The following is an 18,988-nucleotide window of genomic DNA, read 5'->3' as shown; positions in this document are numbered from 1 at the left end:
ACCTGCCAGCTTTATAATAGTTGCTAATGGACATTTGGGGGTTGTGGTTTACAGCAAGAAAATGCAATTAAAGTAACTCTGTACATATGAACAAAATAATTTAGTTTATTCATAATTATAAACATAAATATCAGTTTTTATGCCTATACTTTGAGTCCAACCAAAAATAATATTAAATGTCTTTTTTAAAGAATAATCAGGCAATATATTTTTTGATGGACTGTCTATTCACATAAGCTTTCTAACAATAATTTATGAGAACAATTTCAGCACTCACCTTGTTGACAATATCCTGGGTAATTTCAGCAAACAATGAGTCACAGTTTTCCTCTATAGGACATGCACAAAGCAATGCATGTCTGTTTCTATACGTATGTCAAATTTGGAATGCCTCCATGAAATATTTTAAGCCATTCTGTCTTCACTACGCATGCGAGTTGAACAAATTAATTTGTTGCATTAGTTTTTGTCTGTAAGCTATCCGTTAAAAGCATTTTACAACCTTTTACACATCAGCAAAAAAAAAGTTTTTGAAGTTTACTGGCTGGGCTGTTACGTGCCTTAAAACATGAACCAATGACATTTTCTATGGCCAAACTAACAAATAGATAATCCCATCGCCCATCAATCATGCTGAAAAGCTGCAAGGGTCAATATTGCGTTGCTGTGCAGCTGGACTTCGATGAACATGTGTGAAATGCAAGTGTTCTGTAGCAGGAAGATTTACACACACTCCCCCAACACGCACAGAGACACACACACAGACACACACTCCCCCAGAGAGAAAAAAAAACACAGCACAATGCCCATGGAATAGCTTAATTCGACAGGCTGATTTACACCCGTCCTGCCCAGCACCTGCTCACATTGTTTCCCAGGATGGGGGAATCCTTTAAAGAGGGTAATAAAACAGGAATGCAGCTTCACAACAACCCCCCCCCCCCCAAACCCCCCACCCCCACCCCCTCCTCCCATCCAAAAAAAATGAAAGATCCCTTTATATTTTGGAGGGAAATCAGAGGATTATTGGTTGCATACGAGAGAATGTAACTAAATGAATAATAAACCACATTTAATAGGACCAGAATTGCATCACTGTGCATGCTTTGGTCACATGCTAGGCACTCCGAGGTAAAACTCTTTAAGTTTTCCCACTTGTGGCTTTTAAACTGCCAGAGACCAGGAAAAGGCGCACGGCTGTGCGTGGAAGGGTTCCCAGTCAAAGCGGCTCCAGAAAGGCCGACGGTTCGGAGGGGTCCCTGCGGAGTCCCGTGTGCGTCTTTTGTCTCTTTCCGGCAGTTGCCTGGGGCCATATGGACGTCTGCCTCGGCGCGGTCTCTGACCCCCTCTGACGGGGCCCGCGAAGTCACGGAAAGAGTGAGGTCACCCATGTAGTGTTCAATCTGCCCAGGCCTCGGCTGCATTTCATTTCCGCTCGGCGCCCCGCTCTCCTTTACGCGGCATCTGACCCAGAGAGCAAAAAACCTGGCAACAGGCAGCTGCCTTCTGCATAATGCACAGGCCCTCCCCCCTCTTTAATATTAACCACCGGCTGTCACTAGTCAACCCTCTGGCTTTTTTTTTTTTTTTATTCTTCTTTTTTTTTTTAAAAAAAAACAGGCTCTTGACCTGAAATAGGCCTCCTTGACTGGGCATAAGTCATTATCACATTCAAGGAAAAGGCAGGAGCTAAAATGCTAAAGAAACATAACCTAGTTGGAAGTGGATCTTTTAGTATGCGACATATTTGTTTAGAAAAGTTTATTGCAAATCAGTATGACAATTGATGTAGCTATCTCAGTGAATTTGAACTTATGAACTTATAACCTATGTGAGTTAAATTAGCAAATTCATATTTTCATCCCTCTGACAATAGCTTTTTTGAATTAAATTAATGAAATTCTTATCCCAGAAATATCTAATAGTCTACAATCTGCTTCCATTACTTTTTTTTACAGTTAGCCTTGTACTTCTCTAATTCACTAAGAGCTACTGCAGTTTGGATCAATGACATTAATCAATAAAACGCCTGGATGTAATCCATCCTTTGTTTTGCTTTTTTCATGCACATACTTAGACCAAGGTCATACCACCATAAATTCAAACTGTATGCTGTAATATGACTCTGTAAAGTATTTGAAGGAAACAGAAAGGGAACGAGCCGTGGATGGATTTCAATGTGACCTCACCTTGAAAACAGATTGGAGATATGAAAGTGATTTTCACTTTCATATTCTAAAGCCTAAATGTGAAGTTTACCAAAAATGGATTATTAAACATGCCATTTTAGAATGGCCATTCTCAAAAAAAATGTCATGGTTGCAGTTGATTGTTAGTGAAATACATATTTTATAAAGCAGTATGAACATTTAGCCTTTTACATCGACTAAAAGAAACTCAAGTTGTATTTGTCCACAGTTCAGTTGTCGTACTCTAGTGTTTTGTGTATAAACAGTTTAAACTGAAATAATATGAAATAATGGATTTATAAGTTAAACTGTATCAAACTAAGTGGAAAGTGAGGGGGGGGGTATTGCAGGCGTTTAGAGTACAGATATTAGATTTCAGCAGAGGACTTGTCTTCCTCGGAGAGTAAACCCATGTCCTTCAGTATAACCTTCTCCAGGGCCAGGTAATCTTGATACTCCTTCTGGGCTTTCTCCTCGATCTGTTCCACCAGCATCTCTGGCACGACCGACTCCTGAGAGAGGAAAACAATCCAAATGAACTCTAATGAAACACACTCCCCCAACCCCCTCCACCTCAATTATCTAAAAGACAGTGTGATTGCTTTCAGGATGACTGTAGTTTTTCAAAACACAGCAAATACGCTGTTTCCAAGGCATCAAGCCTGGACTGATTGCAACCAACAGTAGTCATCTTAATGTTTTAGTTATTGTTGAACTGACGAAAAAGCTTGATGATGTTTGTTTTTTGATTTTAAAATTTCAATTTCAACCAACCAGCCATTCTAGGGAATCTCAGGAATACACACAGCTCTACAAATGGTAATCAGCTGTGTTTGTTTTATTTTTCAGTAAATTGTAAACAGGAATTTAGTTAGCGATATTTTACTTGCATGTAAATATTGTTGAGACGCTCATTAGCACATTCAGACCAGCAATAAAATCAATGTACTTATAGCAGAGTTAAGACATGGTGAGAACACGAAGACAAAGAACCTAGTGACTGAGCACCATGTTTTTCCTTTTTATTGTTTACCATTTTCTTCCTTAGCTCCTCAGCGTCCATCTCCCTCTTCTCTTTTGCTCTCATCTCCAGCTGCTTCTCAATGTAAATCAGCCTCTCCACCTCCCTCTCAAAGTATCTGCCCACATTGAGCTTCTGTTAGACCATCAAAAAATGTTCAATGTTAGTGATACAACCAGGATCAGGTAAGATTGATCATAAAATTGCCAAGTCAATAATGAACAGCAGTACAGCTGATTGATAAATCCACATGGTCAGCAAGCCCATGCAATGTTTGGATCTACAACACAGCCTTTAATTGATTGCAAACAATTAAATACCACTTTAGCAAGCTGAGGCTACTAGACCCAGGTTGACATTGAGGATGCAATTCCATTTGAACAATAATCACAGAGGAAGGTGGTCTTGATATGCATACAAGGAACCGCCATAAATAATCAAACTACAGATGGTCTAGCTTTTAACTTAACTATAAAGTTGTTTGTTGGAGGTTATGCATGACGGAGCCTTCATTGACAGAAAAAAAAAGACTGACCTCTTTGCTCTGAGGACTGCGAAGTGCCCATGGAATCTCTAGAATATGGACCGTGCCAAAATGATCAGAAACGGCCAAAAGGTGCTGTTTAGCTGGAAAAAAAACCCCACAGATATCAAGTAGTGCTTGTACGCAAGATGAGCTCATTTTACTATCGAGTAAGAGCATTTAAAGATGTTTCAGTGTTCATGTTTCAGCATGTGCCATGTGCCAAAAACTCTTTTAATAATCATGATCAACCATTGGGACCCCAAATGAAGTGACACACAGGATACTATCCAGGGCTTGATGCTGGTGATACGGGTGGTGCTGATGTTCTGGGTCTGTATCGGCTCGTGGGTCTTCTCCAAGAGGTCCCACACCTCGATGTTTCCATCCTCTTTCCCAATGAAGAACACTCCCGGTCTGGACAGGGACCAGTGTCCCACAGTGCCTCTCTTCGCTGCACAGGACACCTGAATGAGGGGTCCTTGCTGAAATGAAATCAGCAAGACTGGGATGAACCAAAGAGGCTTCAAATAAGCTTTACTATATAGGGGGAAAAAAGGTGATCAAGCACTGCATAAAGGTCAACACAAGAGTCTGAGGACTACTTTAGCAGGTATATTTCTGGCTTCCCAAGACAATTTAAATTGCATTCATTTAAAATGAACATGTTAAAAGGTATCCGACTGTTTTGTCACTCAAAATTCAATGTCTTAAGTTTGTTTCTACTTGTGTTCGCAAAGATTTACTCTTCTCAGTCACATTTTCCGCACTAAATAAGGACAGAATGGCCTTTTAGAACACTAAATCAAACATACAATATTGATTGCCCTCTCAGCCCTGTATTTAGAACACAAGAAAAATAAAAAAGTTTATGAACCCATAATGGCAAAAAGTCACCTTCCACTATTGTGCTAAACTAGGTCAAATTGGAGCATTATTGTATAAACAAGGAGGAAGATCGCTCCTTGTTTATGTTGCCATGGGACGTCACATGTTCAATCAATGCCCAATCATTATTTAAAATCAATGCACATTAGGCTTATAGTCCACCAAACAACATGCATTGCATTTGCACAAGTGGATGCTTTGCGGGCAGAGATGCCCTTAAACTTGAAACAAAATACTAGCTTTTGTTTTATATGCATTTGTAGACAGATGGAACAATACTGGGAAGAACAATGTTCCCCCTGAGGGGTTTCATAAGGGAATGCCAAGGATACTAATCTTAACCATTTCTTAATACTGCTCGAAAAACCAATATATTATTCTTTTCAAATGACGCTGCTACTTTAAGTCCACATGTGTCAAATTGGCCTGTGCTGCCAAAACATGCCAGTGCCTCCTCGGCCCTATTTAAAACTTGCTCACCAACTGTCTGCAAAAAGCAGCTTCCTTAAAACAGAGCTGATCGGAGTTTGACAGGTCCTGTAGAAGTCTATTGTAGGTTAATTTACCATGACCCCCTCCTTCCAGATGGCCAAAGTCCAGCCTCCCACGGTCAGGATTATGTCTTTGAAAAAAGGTGACCTCAGCACAGTGTTCACTGGGCCATCGTGTACAATGAAGCAGCGAGAGGGCTTGGCACCTGAGGCAGGAAAGAGGTGTGAAATACGGGACAGCTGCGTGCTCGGGAAGATCTGGGGCGCTGAGCCCCGTCCAGCCGAGCACAATGCCGCCAACGCAGCAGAAGTGTTTCCAGGAAAATGAGTGCGAGCGAAGCGGGTGCCTTGTGTCGGTAATGATCTGTTTAAATATTAAGCCAAAGTCTATGTGCCAGAACTCCGGTATCCGGATAATGATGCTGGAGGGGAATGAGTCTATATTCCATGGAAAACATTCTTGTGTTTATAGAGTACTTATGTCCTCACGATGAGAGCATAAATGGAATCACTGAATATAAATACCAAAGATCAATCAACCTAAAGGCTAAGAGTGAATTTGAAATGAAACTAATTAATCGGGACTGTTAGGCCCATTTGCAGACTGGACTAGATCATCTGCACTAACAATGTAATACCCTTGAGAATCAGTCTTATTTGGGCAGTGTAAATGCAAAGTAAAATCCAATAAACTGATTATCCTCTGGCAGTATCTTAAATGGGCCCTCTAGCAGAATAAATTAGTTGCACAACACAAAGTAGTATTCTACAGTTTAATGTTAACATCCAATGCAATTTACTTACTGAACAGTCTTCCGGAGTCATTATCCTTTTCCATTTTCCAATCTGTATATATCAGTTCTCCATCCTGATGTTAAAACAGATTAAAAACACTTCAATAATGTCTTTAGGAAAATGGCTTTGATTAGATATTACATGCATTTTAATTACATCACGTTGAAATTGATTTAACTAATTATTGATCAATTTCCGTATTTCAATTCTTGGTGTTTACTTTTCTCCCATAGCGGAATGTGCAATGCTAAAAGACCAACAGTACTTATAAGCCTCATCACTGCAACATCCTGTCAATTCAAGAGAGCACAGACAAGCATTCTTGTTCCTCTCAAGTGCGTTCTGTCAGCAATCTGTGGCTGGCAGGCACGGCTTTGTTGCAGGCAGACTGCAGCCGCGTGCTCGGCCAGAGAAGTCGCTGTACAGAACAGGGAAAACCCTGCTGACTGGCACCATCCTTCTGTGGGCAATGCTATGTGCAATCATGTGACTCTAGCAAGCTTAATATCTGTAATTGGCACTACATATTGTGCTCTCCCAAGGTTCAGAGATGGCTTGGACATACAGTATGAGATTAGGTGAAATATCAATCAAAATCCATTTATGCAAAGATAGCTTTTCGTTTGGATGCTCAATTTATACTATTCCACTATACTCACCTCCATTCCAATATATAACTTGGTGCTGATATCCTCTAGTACTTTCAGTTGTTTGGCCGAAGGAACTCTCAGCCGTTCATACTCAACCTTTCCTTCAGAGTTCCCTACATTCTGATTAGATTTATCTGCAAAAAGTAAAACGTAAAGGTTTTACTACAGTGTAAGTGGTGATCACATATTTGTGCACTGTGATTGGTGATCTCGTGTCCTTGTGTTGAATACACTCATTTAAGTATATCCGTAATCATTCACTGTCACAAATTCCAGTTGAATTTATCTGTGGAGCAGCAATTCTCTAAACGTGATTGGTGTTACTCAGTAATGTTGCAAGGAATTGATGACTTTTGTTCCAAAAAGACCCCACTGTCAAGAATGACACAGGTCTATTGCTCGCTCTGTTTAATCACACTAGTACTGCTTAGCAATTCCTACATCTAAAAAGCCTATCTTATGCTGTGACCTCTACATGAGCACTCATCTATCAGGGGAAACAGGGGAACTGATAAGCACATATAAATTAATATGGCAAAAAAAAAAAAAACATCCTTCAAACTGACCACTAATATCTGCTTGGATTTATTCCACAGCGTATCAATAACATCACTTCATCAAAGGCATATTAATGACAAAATAAAGCTCAAAAGCGGACTTCTTACCAAAGTGATAAACGCGAACATCATTTGGCCCAAGGGTCCAAATTAGTCAGCTGACAATTGACAATGCTAATACCCTAAACCAAGGCCACCCTGTCTGAGCTTCTGCTTAATAAAAAACTGTATGAAACCGGAGAGGAGAGCCAGCCATGCCCTGCTGATCACGGCGCTCACTGATCCACAGTAGGGTCCCAGACAGAGGGCAGATTGAGCTCTCTCTCTCTCAGCCGCTGCCAACCTCCCTCCCCGGCCAGAGGCCGCGCGGCCTGGGGTCAGCGCTATCACGCACTCAATCTGGGGATCGCGCGCTCGCTGGACGCCCATCCCTGCCCTCCGGCCTCGGCGTTGCCCCGGCGACTCTTTCTCTGACGGAGGGACGGAAGAATGCTCACCGATGCCGCCGCCCGGCTGGTTCTCGCTGGAGTCCATCATACTGAATTTCAGAGGGCTATATTCACCGCTGGAGTCTATCTTCGGCAGATTGACCTGTTGAAGATTATTGGTCTTTATTGCCAGATTGTGAGAATTTATTCAATTAAACAAATAGATTATCAGAGCTCTACCTAAAACTGTATGAGAGCAACTTGCTATTACTCCATGCTGTATTCAGAGCCGTTTATGGGTTGTACTCGGCAAAAGATTTTTAACCAACTTTTTTCCCCACAATTACTACGCTGTTCCTTTTGAGTTAGTGCTGTGCTACCCGAGCCAATGCACCAGGAGCATTGTAGTTGCGAAATAAGTACCCGTCCAATGCATTTGCGTGTGAGCTAGTGACTATTTTCCACACAGTAATACAAGAAAGAACTGGTGGTAATCAGAGAAGAGCCTGAGGACAATTTGTAGCCTGCGGGGGAAACTGGCGCACTGATGGAAGGATCTAATGTGGCAGTAACCTAAGAATCCCTGGCTGATCCACACCCGCCCCACCTCTGGAAGGACAAGGTCAATTGTGGCCTGCCGCCGCAGACTCACGGTCAGAGTCAGCTAATGACACAGGCCAGGCACAAACGTTTCAGGCGCGGGCCGGTGCTCACGGGTAACACCGTCTGAGCCGAGGAGGCCTTAGGGAAATCGTTTTGAGGCAGGCAGAGATTACTGGCTGCTGTACCCGGAACAGAGGCTTCCAGGACAGGTCCAAGTGTTTGAAAGTGTTGGGAACGCCGTGCGGATTCTCCAGCGGGATCTCTTCTTTCTGCTTCTTGTCGGTGACGGACTGCGTGGCCGCCCTTGGAGCTCGGATATCCCAGAACATCACACAGCTAACCGACACACACACACACACACACGACCAGAAACAAAAAAACACGTCACTTTTGACAAAAAAAATATTCAGAAGCATTGAATAGTGTTCACTTTAGCCTGAACAACACTTGAAAAGTAGGCTTCATACCAGTCAGGGGCACAAGTAAGAATCTGTACACACATCAGATTCTTGTTTTCTAAAGGTATCCCTGTTCTGGAGACCTAAACAAAGGAGAATATTGTAATTAGAATTCATTAGATTAGACTACATAAAAGACAACAAAACACAAGATGAATATGCACACTCTATAAAAGAACATTTTATTTTACAGTGAAGACACAGTGAAAATGAAAATGAGAGTATTTTACACTGACCCATCCCTACATCACCATGAAATGGTCAAACGCTACTTTAAAGGTGAATAACTCTTGTGTTGGTAGCTTTTTAACTAGTGCACCTGATTTTAATGTCGTACCACTTTATGTTATAAACCCAGAGCCTAAAGTTTCCCTGTCTGTTTTAACAGAAGCAACTTAAAAATTTTTTTAAAAACTTTGTACCAACTTAAAAAAAAAAAGAATTATTGTACCTAGTTATTCAAATCAAAGCTAGTCATAACTGGTTAGTTAACTAGCTGCCTGATAACTATCAAACTCAGCTAGCAAATAATGCATCATTAGTTTTATTGTCCTTTTAGTTTCCGCTAGGCCTCCAAACAATATAGAGCTGCTGCTCTCCATTTACACCTGCCATCATTTTCATTGGGTCTAGGGAAAAGGCGTTCAGTGCTACTATGCTGATCACAAAGGAAAGTTGGCTAACTGGGGATAATTATATTTTATTGGGAATTCATGTTCACCATATGTTCTATTCTTTCGAAATTGATGAAACTATTCCATATAGTGTTTTGTGTCTGTGAGGTTATGTTCACTCCCCAAGGTCCCCTTCATCACCGTTTGCTGTTGTTAACCAAATGACTGTCAGCTGACATAAAGGAGGCCTTTCTCTAGTGTGAACTCCACAACCCTCTCTGACCTCTCTGGTAGGAGGCTCATATTTACAGCCCCCAGATCCAGACCTGCCCATCACAATATTTTAAAAGCCTATTATGAATTTCACCTTTGACCCTGAAAGCAAAGCTTTCCGTGAGCCATTTTAGTTATCTGTTAATCGAGCTAAGAGTCCTGTCCAAGTCTGAAGTGGTTTTAGTCTAATTAGCTCCATAAATCCAGCAGCACTTCCATTTAAAAATGAGAGTGAAATCACTAAGGCGATGGGTTTACCCTTTTAACTCATTTGTGTAAATATTTGCGTGTAAAGTGGACATGAAGCATTAAACATGTCATATTTTAAATTCCTGGTAGCCTGTGTCTGCATTACATCGGAGAGCTATCACAGTGGACAGCTAAATGGACCCTATAGAATATTTAATTTACACTGAAACCAGTCCTGACATCTGCATGATTTTTATGTCTAGGCTTAATTTTATTTTAATTTATGAAAACCTGCAACCTCAAACACTTATATTAAACATGCAAACACAAATATGAATACAGAAATCTTGAACCAGATACACATGCACTGGTTTCTTCATACACCTTTGGCTCCTAGTGTCCAGGCTTTTCGTACCTCAAAGTAGTCTGGCAGCCATTGTACATCACTAATTGGTGCTTTGTGGCTATTCTCTATGCCTGAAACAGCACAGTAGCGCATTACAGGAGTTTCATTTGCTTGTTTATCTTCAAAGCCTGGCTGTAAAGTCAAATAAACAGAGAAACATTAGTTATGCATTCAAACTCAAACTGCTTCAATAACATGGCTTAAATTCTTCTTTAGATTTCAATTAATTTGTGTGGTAATAAGTAAGCTGCCATAAGCAAGCCATTTTAATGTATCTATTTGTACATGCTTTGTTGTCTTTTTTTCTGATTTCAATAAGGCCTTATTCAGGCATTCATTGAATCGAACTGTGAATGTCTGAAGAGTACAATAATATAAAATCTAATTTGTATTAATATTTCAAACGGGAACAAGTGGGTTTTCAATTACAGACCAGCTAATGCTTTCTTCCTCTCAAAACATCAATAACTTGTCTATGGGGACAGGGCTGAAAACCAGCAGGATTACTTTGGCTAGCTTGACAGCAGTATCGAATCGGATGGTTCCAGGGCATAATATACAGTATATCTCTGATAAGAATGGCAGAACATACAGTACCTACTACTTACGAAGTGTTAGTAATTTGGCAGCAAAAAACCCAGAGATGAGAGTCCAAATTTATAAGCATATTCTTGCTAAACTACCCAGTGTAGCAATATGAAATATTTAGCATGTAAATATAAACAATGCGGCTTGTTTTTGCCGCATTATTAAAGTCCAGGTGAGATTAAATGATATAACCTGATATAACAGCTATTCTACATCTCTGCTATTCACACACTGAACCAGCTATAAAAACAGAACCTTAAGTTGTTGTACTGTGTTCTATAGGTGGTAATGGCAAACTATTTTTAACGGTCTAATCTGTCTGTCGCATCAGCCTTGTTTCACAGTTGGTCTGGATTCAAAGGCAGCGTTGCTTGGGAACCTGACGTCAGACTTTGTCCGACCATCACCTGTAAAATCTTGGACACATACAATGATCATGGTGCCCCGAATATGATATAAAATACAAACTGTACTGATAAAATCCACAGTGTAATGCATTTAATATTAAATTGAAGGGAGTTTGACACAAACGTGGTGCTGATCTTGTATACACAAACAAATTATCTACGGTGAAAACATGATAGTGTACTATGACAAGATCCTAGCTGCATAACAGCAAGAGAGCAGCATGCTGCTAAGTCTTATGTAAACTCCAGGGAATAAACAGTGACAGCTAGGTTTCTGCAGGTTGTCTTACCAGTAGAAAGAGGCCTCAAATACAGTAATTAAAAGATGAGGATTTTAAAAAAATAATTACAAGCTACTGTCTCAGTTTCCTCAAATCGCAACAATATACGACAACCAAATTATTTATCACCTTTATTCACATTTACCCCTTGTATTCTGTGAGGAGGGGAAAAAAATGCACAACAACAAGAACAGCCACAGTCAATAGATTTTCTTTTAAAAAATGATTTCAGTTCCTGGCAGCTATACTCACTAAAGTATTTGTGTTTGCAGAGGCGCTGCCTGCCCCTCCAGTGCGTGCGGTTTGCAGTCGTTCTGCGTAGGCCGATATGTCCCACAGGGCAACCTGGGACCACAACACAATGACTATTTCAGACGGCCGACTCCATTTCAAAGGCCCTGTTGCCATTACTCATCAAAACCTCGCGCTCCCTCCATTTTACACGAAGAGCATTTCACTGTTCTGCTTCGGTGGCATTCTGGCATTAACTTTACACACACACACACACGCGCGAAAAAAGACCTTGAAAAGAAAATGTGTTCATCCTAGCACGCCTGAGACTGAAGGGAACCGCATTCTTGAGGAGGTTACATAACACCGCTTCATAAGAAAAAGCGTCCGTCTGGTGAAAGTCAGAAGGGCACTGAAAAGGAGAGTCAACACCTGTCCATTCATGCAGCCGCCGACGATTATGTCGGGATCGGAAGGGCAGAACTGAAAGGAGTGGACATCGTCCGGGCACTCCAGCACCAACTGCGGGAGACAAAGCCATCAGATCGCTGCGTGACAAAGCAGTGCTTACTATTACCTGTTTTCAATCTTTTCTGTGTCAACTGGTTTCTTGTGTTTCATGGTAGTTAATTTAATTTGGATATTTGTTCTGTAATTTACTGCATCCCTGCAAAGTTCACGCATCAATGATCCTGTTGTATTACGTTCAAATCTAATCAAAAGTCAATATTAAGTTATTGCATTCTGCAAAACCAGTGATGTGCTTTTAAGTAATGGCCGTTCTACATGGACTCTTCAGACTTCATCTTTATTTTTAAAGACTCTCAAACAGACAAAGTTGAGACTGAAAAAATTAGTTGTAACCTGTCAGTGTGGATTTAAAGAGTGGAGGAAAATGAAAGAGGAGATTTCAGCATACCTGGGGGTTAAGGGGATCAGAGAAGTTCCAGAAGAGAATGAGAGAAGGGTTTAGAAGCAGCTTAGTTGAGTCATTGATCCTCTCTTCAAAGGACAGCCTCTCTGTTAGTGCTACTGCGATCACCCCTGTCATAACCACATCACAGAGACCAAACCATAAGATCGAAGACTTCGCCCTGTCAACTCCGCTCCAATTTTTGAATTCTGTGGTTATCCCCATTCCCATTCCAATTGAGGAGTCAAGTGTTGCAATAGCTTGACTCCCACACCACAGACTCTACAGTTCTCAAATAGACTGTTTAAAAGAACCATAAAACAATATAAATCGTCTGGCTAACTTGATTGCATTTATATTACATGTTTATCATGTAGTTGTTCGCAGTGAAGTAGGAACACTGTGAATGTACTAACCAACAACAGTACAAAACAGTTCACTGAAGCAGTTTAAGTCAGGACAGCTACATTACTCAAGGCTTCTGCAGCCAGTGCCTAAACTAGGATTCAAACCTGCAGCCTTCTTGTACCAAATGCTTTTCCTTAACCAAACAGGCCAAACTTGTGTACCTGAGTCCCTTTCATTTTCAGTTCTTTGTTCCAGGTAATCCTTAACGATTTAATTGCCCCTAAGCAGTAGGACCCAATAGTGCTGAATGATAACCATGATTCACAGGTCACACCAATGCCCCAGGGCCTGTAGTGCACTGAAGGTGATGGGGTGCTGTCTTACCGCTGATGGTGGGGTGCCAGTTCATGTAGCTGACGGTCTTCTCCTTGCTGAACTTCAAATCTGTGAAGGACTGATATTCCTTTAAGTGGGTGTCAGTTTTCCCCCCAAAAATGACATCCTCTTCGGTGAGTGCCCGCCAGTCATCGAAGAACACGTCCATGATCTCATTCTGCTGGAGTGCGATCTCAAATCTGTCCAGTGGAAACAAGGCCATGTCCAAACAACCAACAGGTTCACCAGTGTACAAAACAGGCAGTGTATAACATTTGAACAAATACAGGCTTATATTTCATTTGAACCTGTCTTCTGCAACAGAAATGACACCACTGCATAGTAATGATATTGATGATTATGAAGCTGTTTAAGGAAAGGGTTTTGCAGTGTGCTTTGTAATGCATACCTTACTAAGGTTCACAGAATGATTAATATACTTCATGGAGGTTACAGTTCAGTTAGTAAGGAAAATGAATCTGCTTGCAAGCATAGTTCCTGAAACATGCATGTTACCCAATATTTGCCAACAAGTCATAATATGTCAACCAGAAATAAGTATTACCTTGAGGCAACCAAATTGACAAAATTCTTAAGGTTTTCAGAATTCATGCAATTTTCTTTTTCTTCTGCTGTGAACTCTCTGGGTTCATACTGTGTATACATATTCCTTGGATATTTCCTAAAAGACACAGTTGTTATAATTTCATTTAAAATGACAAATCTGCTCTCAAATTACAGGGTATATGGCTCTATCAAACAATACTTCAGTTTTGAATTTGAATTTTGATGTATTAAGACATAGTATGTTCAGTTTATAATTTCCCTTAATTAAAATAAATGAGAGGCCTGGAATAACAATACACAATTATTTCATCACAGGAGAGTAGCAAGCGACAATTCTAATATGCCCTCTAAGACATTCCAGTACATACTTTAATATTATGTATATGCTTTGAACACACTGTACATTATTAGGTTAAATAAATCAGAATTTGTAGCTTAAAATATTCACCATGCAGTCTGAGTGCTGGAACTCTTGAGGCTGGGAACAGCCTGTATCCCAGTGCTTCTCTCCAGCATCTGAATGCTGAAGTTTTTGTCTTGGTAGGGCATGCATTCCATGTGCCCGTGCGGGGTCTCTGAGGCGTTGCGATCTGAGAACACGACAGGAGCTCCGAATTCCCTGCGCACTCTGGAGATCTTGTATTTTAACTGAATGGGACACAGAAGGGCATTGAAAACCTCTGCTCACACAGATGAAAGGTAACTGGAACCACGTTGGACAGAAACCGAAACAGCTGATTATCTAAATATTATTTGAAGGGTATTTGGATGACAAGTTCATTCCAGAAGAACAGATATTTCCAAAAAGATTTTGACATTTGAAGGCAAAAGGTGCCGAATTTAGTTAGTATCGTTATATATGGTTTTCCATCTAAAATGGTCTTTGAAACATTACTAGCATCAGATGTGGACAAAATACGTTGTGGGACAATAATTCTAAAACAAAAAAAGGACAAAACTTGCTTTGATTTATACCCACAATTGTTATAAAATGCAAATAATGTCATTTTCAACAAGGCTTCACATTATGTTCAAATGTCCCTTATTAAGAGCCTCCAGAGGGAAATTTGTTTGCAAGTACGTCACTGATCCAGAAGGATATATTAGGTGGATATACTGGAGATGTTTTTACCCTTGATCTGGTGTCCACTACAGACTCCTCCTCGATCTCCTGCTCGCTGCCCAGGGATACCCATGGCTTGGGTTCCGGCGTCTTGCATATGAAGGAATCTAGCAACTCGTCCTCCAGGGCCTGCTCATCTACTGATACTGGAGGCTGCAAACAACGCTCAGACATTTAAGCATCTTTCCGTAACAAGAGCACAAACTGCTGACAGACAACTCAATGTCCCGAACCAAATTACTATCAGATGTTTCACTTCAAAAGTTCTATTTTTAAACATGGTTGCTGTTTGGCAACATCCCACCCTGTGGCGATCTGAAGCCAAAAACACATGGTAAAACCAAATCAAGTGCAAATGGGACAGATGGGGAAGCTGGAGCAAAAAGCAACATTTTAAAACATGTAATTTGTGCAGCAATATGATCCCCATTCACAACTCTAAATGATCACAGTAATAAAGGATTACATTTTATTGTTTACAATACAATCTTTGCCGTTATTTCACATTTATATTTTATGATACTACCACATTACAGTTGGCCAATGGGGGGACCCTGAGATTCAACAGTGAGAACTGGGACACTGCTTTGTTTTTCCTTTATATACTGTCCAACATACCAATTTTATCACAGGAAATATCATCTGTATTCAGTTAAGTGAATAATGTTGTGAATATTAAATATCACAATATTTACAGAACACATATGTGCATATTTACAGGGAAAACAAAAATAGAGGAGTAATTTTAACTCCACTATAAATAATTTTGACAGCAGTGAATCCTTTCCATAAACAAGAATGCTTTGAAGATAACGAATCGCCTTACATTAAGGACTCTTTCTTTGGCTTCTTCCGTTAAAACAAGATAGAAGCTCTGCCCGTAGGTGAAATCTCTGTCAAAGACCAGTAAGAGTTCATCAGCTGGATAGTTCTGCAGTCAATACAAAAGAAATTCAATGTTAGATTCAAAAAAACAGAAAGGGATAATCAACTTTCATTTTGCAGTGGTTGCGGTATTGCATACATACAACAGAACACAGAGCAATAAAGCTATAACTTTATAAAGCAATAAAAGTTTATACTCATTAGGTTAGAGAATCAGACAGCGTAGACTATCCGTGTTATCGTCCGTGTTATCACAGGACGATTCTCCTGATGTTTAAACATTAGGTCTTTCCCAGTCAGACAATAAGAGGAGGGATATGATCTGAGCTGAAGCACTCCGAGCGGGATCAGTAAGGCTTGTAGGCCCATCTTTCCTGTGGCTGAAACGCTAAACTCTATGGATGTACATTGCAGCTTCAGAATGTTGTGGAAGTGTTCTGAAACAGGGAGGAGAAATGACTCACCAGCACCACCTGCTTGACGGGGTGGAAATCGGACACCGCGGCCCTCTTCTTCATGTCCTGCTTGATGTCCTCCTTTTTGAGGAATTTGAAGGGGTTGTCCTTGGTGACGTCCTCGTCGGCGCGGCATTCAAAGAGCTCCTGTGTCGCGGCGGTGATCACCATGGGGAAGATGTCGTTTGGCACACCTAGTGGTAGTTTTCACATTTCACATGAGTGAGGAGCATATGATAAACTGTCTAGCATTAGTATTACAGCTTCCCAGCACTGGGCCATGGGTCTATCTGACATTAAATACAAAGAGGCTTCTGCACTTCTATAGTCACAACTATGAGGTCCACCTGTTAACAATGGCTGTTCTAGTGGCCCATACAGTACTCTACAGTGTTAACCAGTACAAAGCAGTGCTCTGCCATGGTTAATTGTCAAGCAGTGAACATAAAGTACTGAAAATGGGGAAGTGAATATTTTAAACATTTATTTTGGGGGGAAATACATGTATAATTGGAGAATCATTAGTAAAGTACATTATTACTGAGAATAAGTTATAGCTCAGTACTTGTATTACTTATTTTTTAACGTCTGTTGGTTCATCTTCATGAAGCATGTGAGTAATTTTGGAGGGCACTGTATATTTATAATGGAATCCTGAGGGGAAACAAATGACATTACATGAAACAATTGAAGCGATTCCCTTTTTCCAAAATATTCTGCACAAAATCAACTTTTATAAGTTTAGCAACCAATCCAATTCAACCACTACTAAGTTCTTTGCTCGATAGCACACTACACAGAGCTGACAAAGATCTGCACTACCTGCTTACTGATGGGAATAACCAGTGTGATTTTCGCTTGTTTGTAAACATGCTATTTATGACTACATTAAGTCCAAAAAGGACAACAACATTCAGGCTTCGGCCCTTAGAAAACCATTGCAGACAGATGTGCAGCATACAGACCTAAACCAAACTTTTCAATAGAGCACTTGCCATAGTAAACACAGCGTTGTATAATTACAGTTCACATTGCACTGGTCGCCTCTTCAAAGCTTTTCAACGAGATTGCTGAAGAGATCCAGAAAGCACTGAAGTTATATTCAGTAACCACTTCCAAAGAGGGTGTGTCATCCGTTTTATAAACCATGAGAAAGAACAGTGTCAGTGTCAGAGTAGATCAAGTGCTTACTCCATATAAAAATGCGGACTTAGTGTTGACTCCTACAAACACATGCTTTTCTTATCATGCACTCAATCCAGTGCAACTACTTAATTATCTGAACATGTGCCTACATTAGCGCTACTTATTTTACAACTAATTTTCAATGATGTTGAATAAATTACTATGTTTCTTACGCTTGTTCAAATTGCCATTATATGAGGACACTGTAGAGAAGTGAAGCTCCTCATGAAACTATATGGTTTAAACACTGTCATGAAGTACCACATGCCCACAGGTTTTACAACAGTTAACTGTGAATAACATCAAAGCACAAGTTTTTACCTGATGAAAATAACAGTAAATCTTACCAGAGTCATCAACACTTCCAACAGATGAGCGATCATTCCTTTTGTCTAAAATACATATAAACAAACTTTTAAAAAAATGTGTACATCTACAAACACTACATTTAGACATTACACAATCCAACAATCTATATGTAATAGTATACACGGTTCAATTATTATTTAATTACAAATTAAGTTCATTGTCAACCTTACCTTTCGATTTCACACTGGCCTTACTGCTTGCCCTACTTGCTGAGCCCTTTGACTTCTTTGGAGCCATTTCTGACGAAGCTGTTTTCCTACAATGTTAGCACAAATTTGAATTAAGTTCAAATCGTTAAGGGCCTCTAGAATATAAAACTTAAAAGAACTTTGAGCTTGTTGATGATGTGTGCTGATTCCCTGCAATATGAAATTTCACCATTTCCAAAACTTCCAAACGTTATGGAGCCAGTCAAGGTATCGTTAAGCACTTGGCGACATCTGGCGGATACCAAATATTCATGAAGGCGTTTTTTTAACGACCAACTATGCAATGTGCTCTCCTGTTGTACCTCGCTATTTTACATTAATATTTCTATGAATTCATAGTGTAGATTGCAGAATAATATAGACTAGTAAGAGGAAGCTAGCGAGTACTTTACTAGTCAGAAATCTATACCGTTACTGCGCTAACGTTAACTTCACTGTGCTGCATTCTGCCATTTGTTCTGTGATAGTTTACATAACGTTAACTCTCGGCATACTACTAGGCAACGTTAGTTTGTGTCACTACGCCAATGGCAAAATAATAGGTTAATAAATGCGTATGAATAATTTTGACTGAAGTACTAATACACGAACCTGAATGTTATGGAAAACTATCGTTATGCACCGAAAACATTAACTAGATTATAGCTATGATAGACTAGATAGCTAACACGTACCACTAGTGAGCTATTTCTCACAAAACTGACACTGACCTCTTTGGGGACCTTTCTGGGTAATACAACACATGTATAAAATCACGTCTTAACTCACCTACTTTACTTTTCCCACATTACAGAAATTGGAGTTATTTTGCTAACGTAGCTAATCAGAAAATAAACTCTAACAAGTTTCCGGCGTCAACAGTGTTGCTAATGGTTACAGACGGACACTTTCCAGATCCAATTATACTGCCTGGTGTGAGCCTCGCGTCTTCTCTTTCTTTTTTGGTCACGCCTACACCCTCTTAAAG

General features: G+C 40.2%; 1 protein-coding gene across 1 annotated transcript; it reads right to left on the bottom strand.

The window, feature by feature from the left end:
• Positions 1-2,329: 2,329 nt before the first annotated feature.
• dnai3 (dynein axonemal intermediate chain 3) lies at positions 2,330-18,902 on the bottom strand. Its single transcript, XM_035412580.1, has 23 exons — positions 18,790-18,902; positions 17,983-18,068; positions 17,791-17,835; positions 16,268-16,452; positions 15,745-15,849; positions 14,928-15,071; positions 14,244-14,443; positions 13,794-13,910; positions 13,238-13,428; positions 12,512-12,636; positions 12,025-12,114; positions 11,614-11,706; positions 10,095-10,217; positions 8,613-8,686; positions 8,331-8,481; positions 7,612-7,705; positions 6,567-6,691; positions 5,917-5,980; positions 5,188-5,318; positions 4,014-4,218; positions 3,746-3,837; positions 3,223-3,345; positions 2,330-2,701 (listed from the first exon to the last, which is right to left on the bottom strand). Exons 2-23 carry the CDS (start codon positions 18,047-18,049, stop codon positions 2,558-2,560), a joined length of 2,688 nt encoding a protein of 895 aa, XP_035268471.1. The 5' UTR covers positions 18,050-18,068; positions 18,790-18,902; the 3' UTR covers positions 2,330-2,557.
• Between the last annotated feature and the right edge of the window lie 86 nt (positions 18,903-18,988).

Source organism: Anguilla anguilla, chromosome 4, assembly GCF_013347855.1.
Source record: "Anguilla anguilla isolate fAngAng1 chromosome 4, fAngAng1.pri, whole genome shotgun sequence".
Taxonomy (NCBI): Eukaryota; Metazoa; Chordata; class Actinopteri; order Anguilliformes; family Anguillidae; genus Anguilla; species Anguilla anguilla.
The sequence above is the reverse complement of the archived record's forward strand: the minus strand, read 5'-3'. Positions and strand labels throughout refer to the sequence as shown.